The sequence below is a fragment of the Mobula hypostoma genome, chromosome 28 (assembly GCF_963921235.1).
Source record: "Mobula hypostoma chromosome 28, sMobHyp1.1, whole genome shotgun sequence".
In the NCBI taxonomy this organism is placed as follows: domain Eukaryota; kingdom Metazoa; phylum Chordata; class Chondrichthyes; order Myliobatiformes; family Myliobatidae; genus Mobula; species Mobula hypostoma.
In genome coordinates, this window is record NC_086124.1 from 22678169 (window position 1) to 22690386 (window position 12218).

At 57.6% G+C, this 12218-nt stretch overlaps 1 protein-coding gene across 1 annotated transcript in view; it reads right to left on the bottom strand.

Moving 5' to 3' along the window:
• The window catches only part of LOC134338753 (membrane-associated guanylate kinase, WW and PDZ domain-containing protein 2-like), a 63582-nt gene that overhangs the window by 48484 nt on the left and 2880 nt on the right, over positions 1 to 12218 (bottom strand). The window contains exons 2-7 of the mRNA XM_063034798.1: positions 8415 to 8702; positions 6517 to 6633; positions 5097 to 5216; positions 3957 to 4109; positions 1109 to 1271; positions 777 to 814 (exon numbers count right to left, since the gene is read on the bottom strand). Of these exons, the coding sequence (XP_062890868.1) occupies positions 777 to 814; positions 1109 to 1271; positions 3957 to 4109; positions 5097 to 5216; positions 6517 to 6633; positions 8415 to 8700 (877 nt within the window). The 5' untranslated portion in view covers positions 8701 to 8702. The remainder of the gene's footprint in view (positions 1 to 776; positions 815 to 1108; positions 1272 to 3956; positions 4110 to 5096; positions 5217 to 6516; positions 6634 to 8414; positions 8703 to 12218) is intronic.

The window sequence follows — 12218 nt, forward strand, 5'->3', positions numbered from 1 at the left end:
GGAAGAGAAGAGTGGGGGAAAGGAGGTGGGGGATGAAGGAGGCGGGGAGGAGGTGGGGTGAGGGAGTAGGAGAAAGAGGGGGATGGGGAGAGGGATGGAAGGCAGGAAGAGGAGAGGAGAGGAGGTGGGGAGGAGGGAGGAGTGTGGAGGGGAGGAGAGGGGGAGAGGGGTGGAAAGGGGGAGGAGGTGGATGGTGTGGAGGGCAGTGGGGGTAGGGGGAGGCAGAGTAATGAGGAAGAGATGGTAGGCCGGCAGGAGAGAGGGGGTTGATTTTGAGAGAGGGTTGGAAATGACAGTGTTCAGACGAAGAGCTGGAGAACGTCCCGAACCCCTGGGACTGGAACTGAGCCCAAGCCAAGTGCCAGCCTGAGGGATAGTGCCTACCCACACCCAGCCCTTCCCCTCTCAGTCCCCTCGCCCTCACTCCCTCTGCTATCTGAGAGAGCGAACCCGAGGAAGGAACAGGGAACGGTCCAAAAGTTTCAGCCAGTCAGGAAGCGGCTAGGGAGGGAGAACAACGGTCAACGTCTGGTGTGCAGCACTCACAACACGCTGGAGGAACTCAGCAGGTCGGGCAGCATCAGTGGAAACGATGAGTTGAGTTCCTCCAGCGTGTTGTGAGTGTTGCTTCAATCCCAGCATCTGCAGATCATTTTGTGTCTGGTGTGTAGGACCCTCCAGCAGAAGGGACAAGGGAGGAAGTGTAGGAGAGGCAGTGGGAGAGGGGAGGAAGTGTAGGAGAGGCAGTGGGAGATCCCAGAGGCGAAGACACTCACCCTTCACACTGGAACCCATCCTCTCGGAGTTATGGGGCCTGGAATACAAACAAGAGAAAGATTACATCGTGCAGCGAGGGGAACGCGGCGCCTCGGGGTCATGGTGAGCGGCGGGGAGCGCTCCAGTGTCACGTGCAGGGACGTGGGGCATGTCGTTCTTAGACTGCAGAGTGGAGGGTGCATCAGAGTGTCACAGGGCCTGTTGGAGTCGCGGCGAGGGGGCACATCGGAGACGCGGGGTGGGGCACGGACTGCGTCGGCGTCACCGCGAGGAGCGTCATGCTGAGTGGTGCGTCAGTGCCGTGGCGCGCATGTACGGGCATTGTACATACTCCACACCGTAAGCTGTTCCAGCCGCGGTGCCTCTGCTCTCCTCCAACGTCCCACCTGTACCGGTGAGCTCCTCTCTCCCTGTCTCCAGCGTGGGACCCTCGTTCACGTTGGCCGGGCGAGGTGTGTGTCCGGGTTCTCTTCCCTGCTCGCCACTGCCAGCCCCTAGGTGTGGGGGATCGGAGCACCTGGCATTAGTCCAACTGCAGACCAATCCCATATCAACCCCCAAAAGCCCCTCATACACCCCTTCCTGGATCAATTGTCCCACTGACGGACTCACTTACATACCACCGAGCCGCATAAATCCATAAATTTCAAACTCCAAACATACACACAAGTCTGTTCCTAAGAATGGCAGAACTCGATAATCTTGCTCTCCGTATCTTTCCAGCACTCTCTCACACTCCCCACCTTTCCTTTTCTCTCTCAATCACACACTCCCCATCGCTCTCTCTCCCACACACTCCCCGCATCTCTCTCTCACTCCCTGCCTCTCTTAGAATCCCCATCTTTCTCATCTTCTCTTCCCCCTCCACCAACTCTGTCTCTTTTTCTCCCTCCATCTCTCCCTTCTCTCTTGTCCCAATTCTCTATCCATCTCTCACTCCCCAACTCTCTCTCCCTCACTCCGTCCCCATCTGTCTGTCTGATTCTCTTTGCCCCCCCACCCCAGCCGTCTCTTCCTTTCTCCCTGCCTGTGACTCCCTGTCTCTCTTGCTCCATCTCTCACTCCCTGACCCTCTCTTCCTCACTCCCCGTCTCCCTTGATCTATCTGCCCGTCTCTTTCTCCCCATTTTCCCTGAATCTCTCTCTGTCACTCTGCCTCTCCTTCTGTCTCCATCCCCGCACACTCTCTCCCTCTCTCTATAAGTCAGCGGCCCCCAACCACCGGGCCGCAAAGCATGTGCTACCGGGCCGCGAGGAAACGATACGAGTCAGCTGCACCTTTCCTCATTCCCTGTCACGCACTGTTCAACTTGAACATAGGGTTGCCAACTGTCCCGTATTTGCCAGGACATCCCGTATATTGGGCTAAATTGGTTAGTCCCATACAGGACCGCCCTTGTCCCGTATTTCCCCCGCTAAAGTAGAGCGTTCCTATGAAACCTTCCGTGCCGAAATGGCGTAAAGCGAAGAAGCAATTACCATTAACCTATATGGGAAAAATTTTTCAGTGTTCCCAGACCCAAAAAATAACCTAACAAATCATATCAAATAACACTAACATATAGTAGAAGCAGGAATGATATGATAAATACACAGCCTATATAAAGTAGAAATAAAGTATGTACAGTATAGTCGGGAAGATGAAGGCAAAACCGATTTGTGGGAAAAAAATCGGCATGTACGCGTCATGTGCACGTCACGCATGCGCAAACGGGTGCCCGCGCAAGGCTTCATGGTCATGGTAGTTTTTCCTGGGGTAAAGTGTCCTGGGATTTGACTGCTACTTTTGTCCCTTATTTAGGAGTGAGAAAGTAAAAGACATGTTGAGGTGAGTTTAACCCTACTTGAACAACCGCCACCCACCCTGGTCAGCCGGTCCACAAGAATATGGTCAATATTAAACCGGTCCGCGGTGCAAAAAAGGTTGGGGACCCCTGCTATAAGTAATTGCTCTTCTCCTTGTGCTGTTCATTACAATGTATGTTCACCGTACTGAGTAATAGAATACAGACCAGTACAGTGCAGGAACAGGCCATTTGGACAACTCTGTCTGTGCTAAACATGATGTCAAATTAAACTAATTTGCCTGCAGTCCATATCCCCCCAATTCCATGCACTTCTGCAACAGACACTTAAACATCAATTGCATCTGTCTCCACCACCTCCCCTGGCTGCGAATTCCAGGCACCCACTGCTCTACCTGTGACACATCTCGTTTGAATTTTCCACCCTCACACCTTAAATACACATCTTTTAGTATTAGACACTTCAAGCCCCATAAATTTCTTAACCCCTGGGTGTCTCCCATCCTCCCTCCCACAAAACTACCCCTTCCCCTCCCATTTGAAATTCTCCCCCCACCCAAAACTGCTCCTGTCCAAAACTCTCCCCGCGCCCCACCCTTCACCCAAATCTCTACCCCCACCTCTCACCCAAAACTCTGCCAGCTCCCCTCCCACTGAAACCCCACCCCTTGCCCTCCCGTCTGAGGTTCTCCCCTTCCCCTCCCATCCAACTCTTCCTGCTCCCCTCCCCTCCAAAACTCTCCCCACCCTCACCCAAAACTATTCCCCTTCCCCTCCCGTCAAAAACTCTCCCCCTTTCCCTGCCTTCAGAAATTCTCCCTGCTCCCCTCCTGTCCAAAACTCTCCCCACCCTCACCCAAAACTATTCCCCTTCCCCTCCTGTCCAAAACTCTCCCACGTCCACTTCTGTCTGAAACTCACCTAAAACTATTGCCCTTGCCCCCGTCGGAAATTCTTGCTGCTCCCCTCCCGTCCACAACTCTACACCTTCCCCTGCCCTGCGAAACTCTCCCCACCCATCTCTCACCCGAAACTATGTCCCTTCCCTCCATCTGAAATTTTCCCTGCTCCCTCCCATCCAAAGCTATCGCCTTCACCCTCCCCTCGAAAACTTACCCCATTTCACACCCTTTTCCTACCACACCCCCACCTCCCCAAATGCACCCCCTCCACCGCAAACAAAACTCTTTGCCTACTCACCGAAGCTCTCTTCAACCCAGCCCAGACTCGGCACCCCACCTCCCCAACGTCATTGCCCACATCCAGGCACTTTTCCCTGACTGACTGCCCTCCCCTGTAACCATTCTCCGTGAGATCCCACAGGGGACATTAAGGAAGTGGGTGCACTCCCCTTCCCAGCTCTGAGCCCCTCACCCCTGGTCTCCACGACCCCTCCTGCTCGGCCGGACTCCTTCTCCAGGTTCACCAGGGACCTGGTGCGCTGGGCATATCTCAGCTGGGTCAAGTCCACGCTCAGAGATTGGTCAATGGGCACCAAGGGGGGCACTGAGGTCCCATAGTAGTTCCCTAGGACAGAAGGATAGAGCATTAGAGAGAAAATCCCGTCAGACCACATCACCATCTGCACTACCCCATCACATATTCCTGGGGTCAGACACAGAGTGAAACTCCCTCCACACAGTCCCATCACACACTCCCGGGGTCAGACACAGAGTGAAGCTCCCTCCACACCGTCCCATCACACACTCCTGGGGTCAGACACAGAGTGAAGCTCCCTCCACACCGTCCCATCACACACTCCCGGGGTCAGACACAGAGTGAAACTCCCTCCACACCGTCCCATCACACACTCCCGGGGTCAGACACAGAGTGAAGCTCCCTCCACACCGTCCCATCACACACTCCCGGGGTCAGACACAGAGCGCGTCTCCCATTAAGCTCTCTCATTACCCATTCTCAGCACAGGCAGTTGAGTGACTTGAAGGTCAGAGAAACAGGTTAGGTTTATAAAGCATTTTATAGAGAGGAAGTTGTGTGGGGGATTTGTGCAGGAACTTCCGGAGCACAGAGCCCAGGCAGATGAATGGTGGAGGGGCAGGATTGAAGGGAAGGGAGGAGAGTTCACAGAGACGTGGAAGGAGGGTGATGGAAGCGGGTGGGGCGTAGTGTAGGACAAGTCACAGAGAAGGGGAGGGGTGTATGGAAGGGAGGGGTTCATTCAGAAAAGAGGTGGGTTGGAGGGAGGGGAGGGGCGACAGAGACGGGGAGGGGCGTAGGAGAGGGAAGGGGTCACAGAAACGGGGAGGAGTATAGGGGAGGGAGGAGTCACAGAGATGGGGAGGAATATAGGGGAGGGAGGGGTGTAGGAGTAGGGGGTAATAGAGATGGAGGGGAGTAGAGGATGGAGGGGGTAATGGAGACAGGGAGGAGTGTAGGAGAGAGAGGGGCTATTGGAGACAAGGAGGGGGTTACAGAGACAGGAAGTGTGTTATAAGAGATGAGGATGAGGGAATTGGGGTGGGGGGGGGGGTTTTCACACACAGACAAACATACCATTGAACCTGCTGCTCTCCAACAGACCGCCAGCTCGGTCGAGGGCCTGGAACTCGGAGGGGGTGATGAAGTGATAGTCCTCGTCCGGCACCTCCCCCTCCCGGGGGACCCGCGTCGTGCCTGTGGGAATGGGAGCCAAGATTCCAGTCGGGATACGAGGAGATAGCTCGGCGCTGTGGCAGTGGTGGTGAAGAGGAAGGTTCAGTAAGGACAGCGGGGTGGGGTGGGGGGGGCGGCCAAATGGTTTTGAAGAGGTGAGGAGGTTGTGCTGTGGGAGAGAGAGAGGAGGGCACCTCATGCCGAGGGAAGAGAGGCGAGGAGGAACTGAGGGCAGACGGTCAGTGTGGAGTGATTGGGGAGGGGCAGTGATGATGCGGGAGTGAGGAGGGATGTCTGTGCAGTTGCGAGGGGCAATGAGGAGGGAGCAATGTGGGAGGGGCGGTGAGAGGGGAGCGATGTGGAAGGGATGACGAGGGGGGAGCGATGTGGGAGGGACGACGAGGGGGGAACGATGTGAGAGGGGCGCCGAGGGGGGAGCGATGTGAGAGGGCAACGAGGGGGGAGCGATGTGGGAGGGACGATGAGGGGCGAGCAATGTGGGGGGGACGGGGGAGGCGATGAGGGCGGAGCGATGTGGGAGGGGCGGTGAGAGGGGAGCAATGTGGGAGGGCCGACGAGGGGGGAGCAATGTGGGAGGGGCGGTGAGGTGAGAGCGATGTCAGAGGGGCAGTGAGGGGGGAGCAATGTGGGAGGGGTGATGAGGGGGAGCGATGTGGGAGGCGCGGTGAGGGGGTAGCAATGTGGGCAGGGTGACGAGGGGGGAGAAATGTGGGGGGGCGACGGGGGGGCAATGAGGGGGGAGCAATGTGGGAGGGGCAGTGAGGGGGGAGCAATGTGGAAGGGGTGACAAGGGGGGAGCAATGTGGGAGGGCCGATGAAGGGGGAGCGATATGGGAGGGCCAACGAGGGGGGAGAAATGTGGGAGGGCCGACGAGGGGGGAGCGATGTGGGAGGGGCAGTGAGGGGGGAGCAATGTGGAAGGGGTGACAAGGGGGGAGCAATGTGGGAGGGCCGACGAAGGGGGAGCGATATGGGAGGGCCGACGAGGGGGGAGAAATGTGGGAGGGGTGACGAGGGGAGAGCAATGTGGGAGGGGTGACGAGGGGGGAGCAATGTGGGAGGGCCGATGAGGGGGGAGTGATGTGGGGGGGCAGTGAGGGGGGAGCGATGTGGGAGGGGCAGTGAGTGGGGAGCGATGTGGGAGGGGCAGTGAGTGGGGAGCGAAGGGCTCACAGGGCCCGGCGCCGAGGCAGCGATGGGGCGGAGGGAACACAGTGGCAGGGCAGCGAGGAGGGAGGGTGGAAGTGCTGGGGAGGGATGCGCGGCGAGGAGGGGAGCACTGTGGAGGTGGCGGACTCACACGGCATGGCACGGAGGGAGAGGTTCCGCCGGATGGTCTCCTGGAGCTCGCTGTCCGCCGTGCCCGGTGCGAAGGCCTGCTTCAGGAAGTGCCTCAGGTCCGCGTTCAGCTGCGAGCCTTGGGGGCGGGGTGGTGGAGAGGGCGACAGGGGAGAGACGTCAGCCTCGCGCACTCACCTCTCCCCCCAACTCCCTCCACCATCTACCCCTGCTGCCGCGTCCCAAGGGTCTGGAGACTCCTGGAGGAGACGGGCCTCTTCAGCCCATTTCCACCCCCACCTCCAGATTTCCAACTACTCCACCCTCCCCAGATTCTCCCCATCTCTCACACACACTGGGGCAGGAAACTTGATTCTGCACTTTCATTGGGACACGGAGGGAACCAGAGCGACCGGGAGGTGGGAGTGGGAGGGGAGAGAACCCACGGGGTTAAAGGGAGATTGTACACACACACACGCGCACGTTTGCGCCCCTTGTCCAAGAAAGGACGTGCTGACACCGGAGAGGGTGCAGAGGAGGTTCAGCAGGATGATCCTGGGAGTGAAAGGGTTAACATACACCCACACAAGACCATAGCACACAGGAGCAGAATTAGGCCACTCGGCCCATCGGGTCTGCCCCGCCATTCCATCACGGCTGACTTATTATTCCTCTTAACCCCATTCTCCCTGCCTTCTCCTCGTGACATTTGACATCCTAATTAAACTTCACTCAACCTCCGCATTAAATACACCCAGTCACAGCCGCCTGTGATTCCACCACCGTCTGACTGAGGAAATTCCTCCCCACCTCTGTTCTGAAGCAGCACGTCCCTCTATTCTGAGGCTGTGCCCTCTGGTCCGAGACTTCACCACCACAGGAAACATCCTCTCCAAGTCCACTCCACCGAGGCCTTTTAATATTTGATAGGTTTCCATTAAAATCCCCGCCATTCTAATAAACAGGCCTAGAGTCACGAAATGCTCTGCATTAGTTAACCCTTTCATTCCTGGGATACTTCTCATGAACGGTCTTCAATGCCAGAGCATCCCCTCTTAAATAAGAGGCCCAAAACTGCTCTCAATACTCTAAGAGCAGTCTGAGCAGTGCATTATGAAGCCTCAGCATTACATCCTTGCTCTTATCTTCCATATGGGGAGGGAGCATTTGATGGCTCTGGGCCTGTACTCGCTGGAGTTTAGAAATATGGCGGGGTGGGGATCTCATTGAAACCTATTGAATCCTGAAAGGCCTAGATGGAGAGGATGTTTCCTCCAGTGGGGGAGCCTAGGACCAGAGGACACAGCCTCAGAAAACAAGGACATCCCTTTAGAACAGAGAAGAGGAGGAATTTCTTTAGCCAGAGGGTGGTGAATCTGTGGAATTCGTTGCCACAAGACAGCAATGAAGGCCAAGTCATTGGGGATATTTAAAGCAGAGGTTGATAGGTTCTTGATCAGTCAGAGTGTCAAAAGTTACAGGGAGAAGGCAGGGAGAATGGGATTGAGAGGGATAATATATCACCCATGATGGAAAGGCAGTGCAGACCCGATGGGCCGAGTGGCCTCGTTCTGCTCCGATGTGTTATGGATGTGGACACAAACACACATGCACACAAACAGAGAGAGGGTGGGGATCAAACCCGGGTCTCCACAGCCCTGAGATAGCGGCTCTATCCTCTGCGACTCCCTTCCCCTCACTCCCAGACAACCGAACTCCCCCGTCCCAGAGAGAGACCAAGACTACCCCCCACCCCTGCAGACAGGCTCCCGTCTGCGCTTCTCCCAGACAGCGACTCTGCTCCCCGTCCTAGATGTAGACTCCCCACACGCCCCCCCGTCCCAGACGGTGACTCCCCCCGACCCCCATGCAGATGCACCCAGCGCGGCCTCCCACCCCCACCCCGGCACGGGGGCCCACCTGGCGGGACGGTCTTGATGTGCACCGGGCCCTCCAGCTGCTCCAGGAGGTCGAGGGCATCACGGAGGGTCAGCCCGGCCACGGGGGCGCCATTCACTTCCAGCAGCAGCTCGCCACCGCGGGATCTTCCCGTGCCCGGCACAGGGGCGGCAGCCAAGGTCAGCAGACGCCCGTTCTCGGCCCCGCCCTGCAGGCACAGCTCCAGCCGCCCCTCCGGGTCCCGGGGCACCTCCACCTCCCTCACTCGCTGCGTCCAGTGGGGTGGGCCCAGAAGCCTCCTTAACATCACTAGAGTGGAGGGGTGGGGTGGTACGGGAGAAAGGGACAGAAAGGGAGGGTGTCACGACACCGGGCAGTCGGCCAGCGCCCACTGGCAGAGCAAACCCGCCCAGGACCGGCAGAGACCAAAGGTCACAACCCTGGCTGTTTAGTAACTTCCTGTCAACGGACAGAGAAAAGGCTCGGCTCACCACACCCACCCAGCGTCAGACACAGAGTGAAACTCCCTCCACACCGTCCCATCACACACTCCCGGGGTCAGACACAGAGTGAAACTCCCTCCACACTGTCCCATCACACACTCCCGGGGTCAGACACAGAGTGAAGCTCCCTCCACACCGTCCCATACACACTCCCGGGGTCAGACACAGAGTGAATCTCCCTCCACACCGTCCCATCACACACTCCCGGGGTCAGACACAGAGTGAAGCTCCCTCTTACCGTCCCATCACAAAACCCCAGGGTCAGACACAGAGTGAAACTCCCTCCACACCGTCCCATCACACACTCCCTGGGGTCAGACACAGAGTGAAACTCCCTCCACACCGTCTCATCACACACTCCCGGGGTCAGACACAGAGTGAAGCTCCCTCCACACCGTCCCATCACACACTCCCGGGGTCAGACACAGAGTGAATCTCCCTCCACACTGTCCCATCACACACTCCTGGGGTCAGACACAGAGTGAATCTCCCTCCACACCGTCCCATCACACACTCCCGGGGTCAGACACAGAGTGAAGCTCCCTCCACACCGTCCCATCACACACTCCCGGGGTCAGACACAGAGTGAAGCTCCCTCCACACCGTCCCATCACACACTCCCGGGGTCAGACACAGAGTGAATCTCCCTCCACACCGTCCCATCACACACCCACCCAGCGTCAGACACAGAGTGAAGCTCCCTCCACACCGTCCCATCACACACCCACCCAGCGTCAGACACAGAGTGAAGCTCCCTCCACACCGTCCCATCACACACCCACCCAGCGTCAGACACAGAGTGAAACTCCCTCCACACCGTCCCATCACACCCACCCAGCGTCAGACACAGAGTGAAACTCCCTCCACACCGTCCCATCACACACTCCCGGGGTCAGACACAGAGTGAAACTCCCTCCACACCGTCCCATCACACCCACCCAGCGTCAGACACAGAGTGAAACCCCCTCCACACCGTCCCATCACACACTCCCCGGGTCAGACACAGAGTGAAACTCCCTCCACACCGTCCCATCACACCCACCCCGGGTCAGACACAGATGAAACTCCCTCCACACCGTCCCATCACACACCCACCCAGCGTCAGACACTGAGTGAATCTCCCTCCACACCGTCCCATCACACACTCCCCGGGTCAGACACAGAGTGAAACTCCCTCCACACCGTCCCATCACACCCACCCAGCGTCAGACACAGAGTGAAACCCCCTCCACACCGTCCCATCACACACTCCCGGGGTCAGACACCGAGTGAAACTCCCTCCACACCGTCCCATCACACCCACCCAGCGTCAGACACAGAGTGAAGCTCCCTCCACACCGTCCCATCACACACCCACCCAGCGTCAGACACAGAGTGAAGCTCCCTCCACACCGTCCCATCACACACCCACCCAGCATCAGACACAGAGTGAAACTCCCTCCACACCGTCCCATCACACCCACCCAGCGTCAGACACAGAGTGAAACTCCCTCCACACCGTCCCATCACACACTCCCGGGGTCAGACACAGAGTGAAACTCCCTCCACACCGTCCCATCACACCCACCCAGCGTCAGACACAGAGTGAATCTCCCTCCACACCGTCCCATCACACACCCACCCAGCGTCAGACACAGAGTGAAGCTCCCTCCACACCGTCCCATCATACACCCAACCAGCGTCAGACACAGAGTGAAGCTCCCTCCACACCGTCCCATCACACCCACCCAGCGTCAGACACAGAGTGAAACTCCCTCCACACCGTCCCATCACACCTACCCAGCGTCAGACACAGAGTGAAACCCCCTCCACACCGTCCCATCACACACTCCCCGGGTCAGACACAGAGTGAAACTCCCTCCACACCGTCCCATCACACCCACCCCGGGTCAGACACAGATGAAACTCCCTCCACACCGTCCCATCACACACCCACCCAGCGTCAGACACTGAGTGAATCTCCCTCCACACCGTCCCATCACACACTCCCCGGGTCAGACACAGAGTGAAACTCCCTCCACACCGTCCCATCACACCCACCCAGCGTCAGACACAGAGTGAAACCCCCTCCACACCGTCCCATCACACACCCACCCCGGGTCAGACACAGAGTGAAACCCCCTCCACACCGTCCCATCACACACTCCCGGGGTCAGACACCGAGTGAAACTCCCTCCACACCGTCCCATCACACCCACCCAGCGTCAGACACAGAGTGAAACTCCCTCCACACCGTCCCATCACACCCACCCAGCGTCAGACACAGAATGAAGCTCCCTCCACACCGTCCCATCACACACTCCCGGGGTCAGACACCGAGTGAAACTCCCTCCACACTGTCCCATCACATACTCCCCGGGTCAGACACAGAGTGAAACTCCCTCCACACCGTCCCATCACACCCACCCAGCGTCAGACACAGAGTGAAACTCCCTCCACACCGTCCCATCACACACTCCCGGGGTCAGACACAGCATGAAACTCCCTCCACACCGTCCCATCACACACCAACCCAGCGTCAGACACAGAGTGAAACTCCCTCCGTACCGTCCCATCATACACCCACCCAGCGTCAGACACAGAGTGAAACTCCCTCCACACTGTCCCATCACACACTCCGAGGGTCAGACACAGAGTGAAGCAGCCTCCACACTGTCCCATCACACACTCCCGGCGTTAGACATAGAGTGAAGCTCCCTGTGACTGCCACCAAGCAGGTTCTCGGCACAGGATGGGGCTTTCATTTTGGGACGGACTCCCGTGATCCCCCCACCCCCTTGGATCTCAAATACCTTACTGACATTCTTGGATTTGACTGGGGTCCGCCAGTGTCTCTGTCCCAAGGCATCCCTACATCAACCTCCCTTCCTATCTCTCTCCCACTCCCTTCTCCTCCCACCCGTCTCCCACCTCCATTCCGAAACTCTCCCAATCCTCTACCCTTCCCCATGTATCTCACACATAAACACCGCTGTACCATTGACCGCACAACCATGGTTGGGGGAGCGTGGTGACATAATAGGGGTGCATCAGAAAAGTGGCCTCAGTAGAGAGGGCAAAGACCAGCTGGGAAAAGGGTGGGAGGGAAAAAAATTAATGTATTTATTGTACTTTTTTCTTTGCCTGTTACGTCACTGGCGCGCAGGGCAACAATGAAGCTCCTCCATCTCTGTCTCTCCAAAGTGTTGTACGCATATATTCGTTTGTAGAAGGATTCTTCATGGCGGTTTCCATAGCAATTGTTTCCTGACCAGTCAGGGTTGGTCACCCTGAGCTGAACCCCCATACCTGATGGACCACTGTTAGTCTATCCTCCACCCTT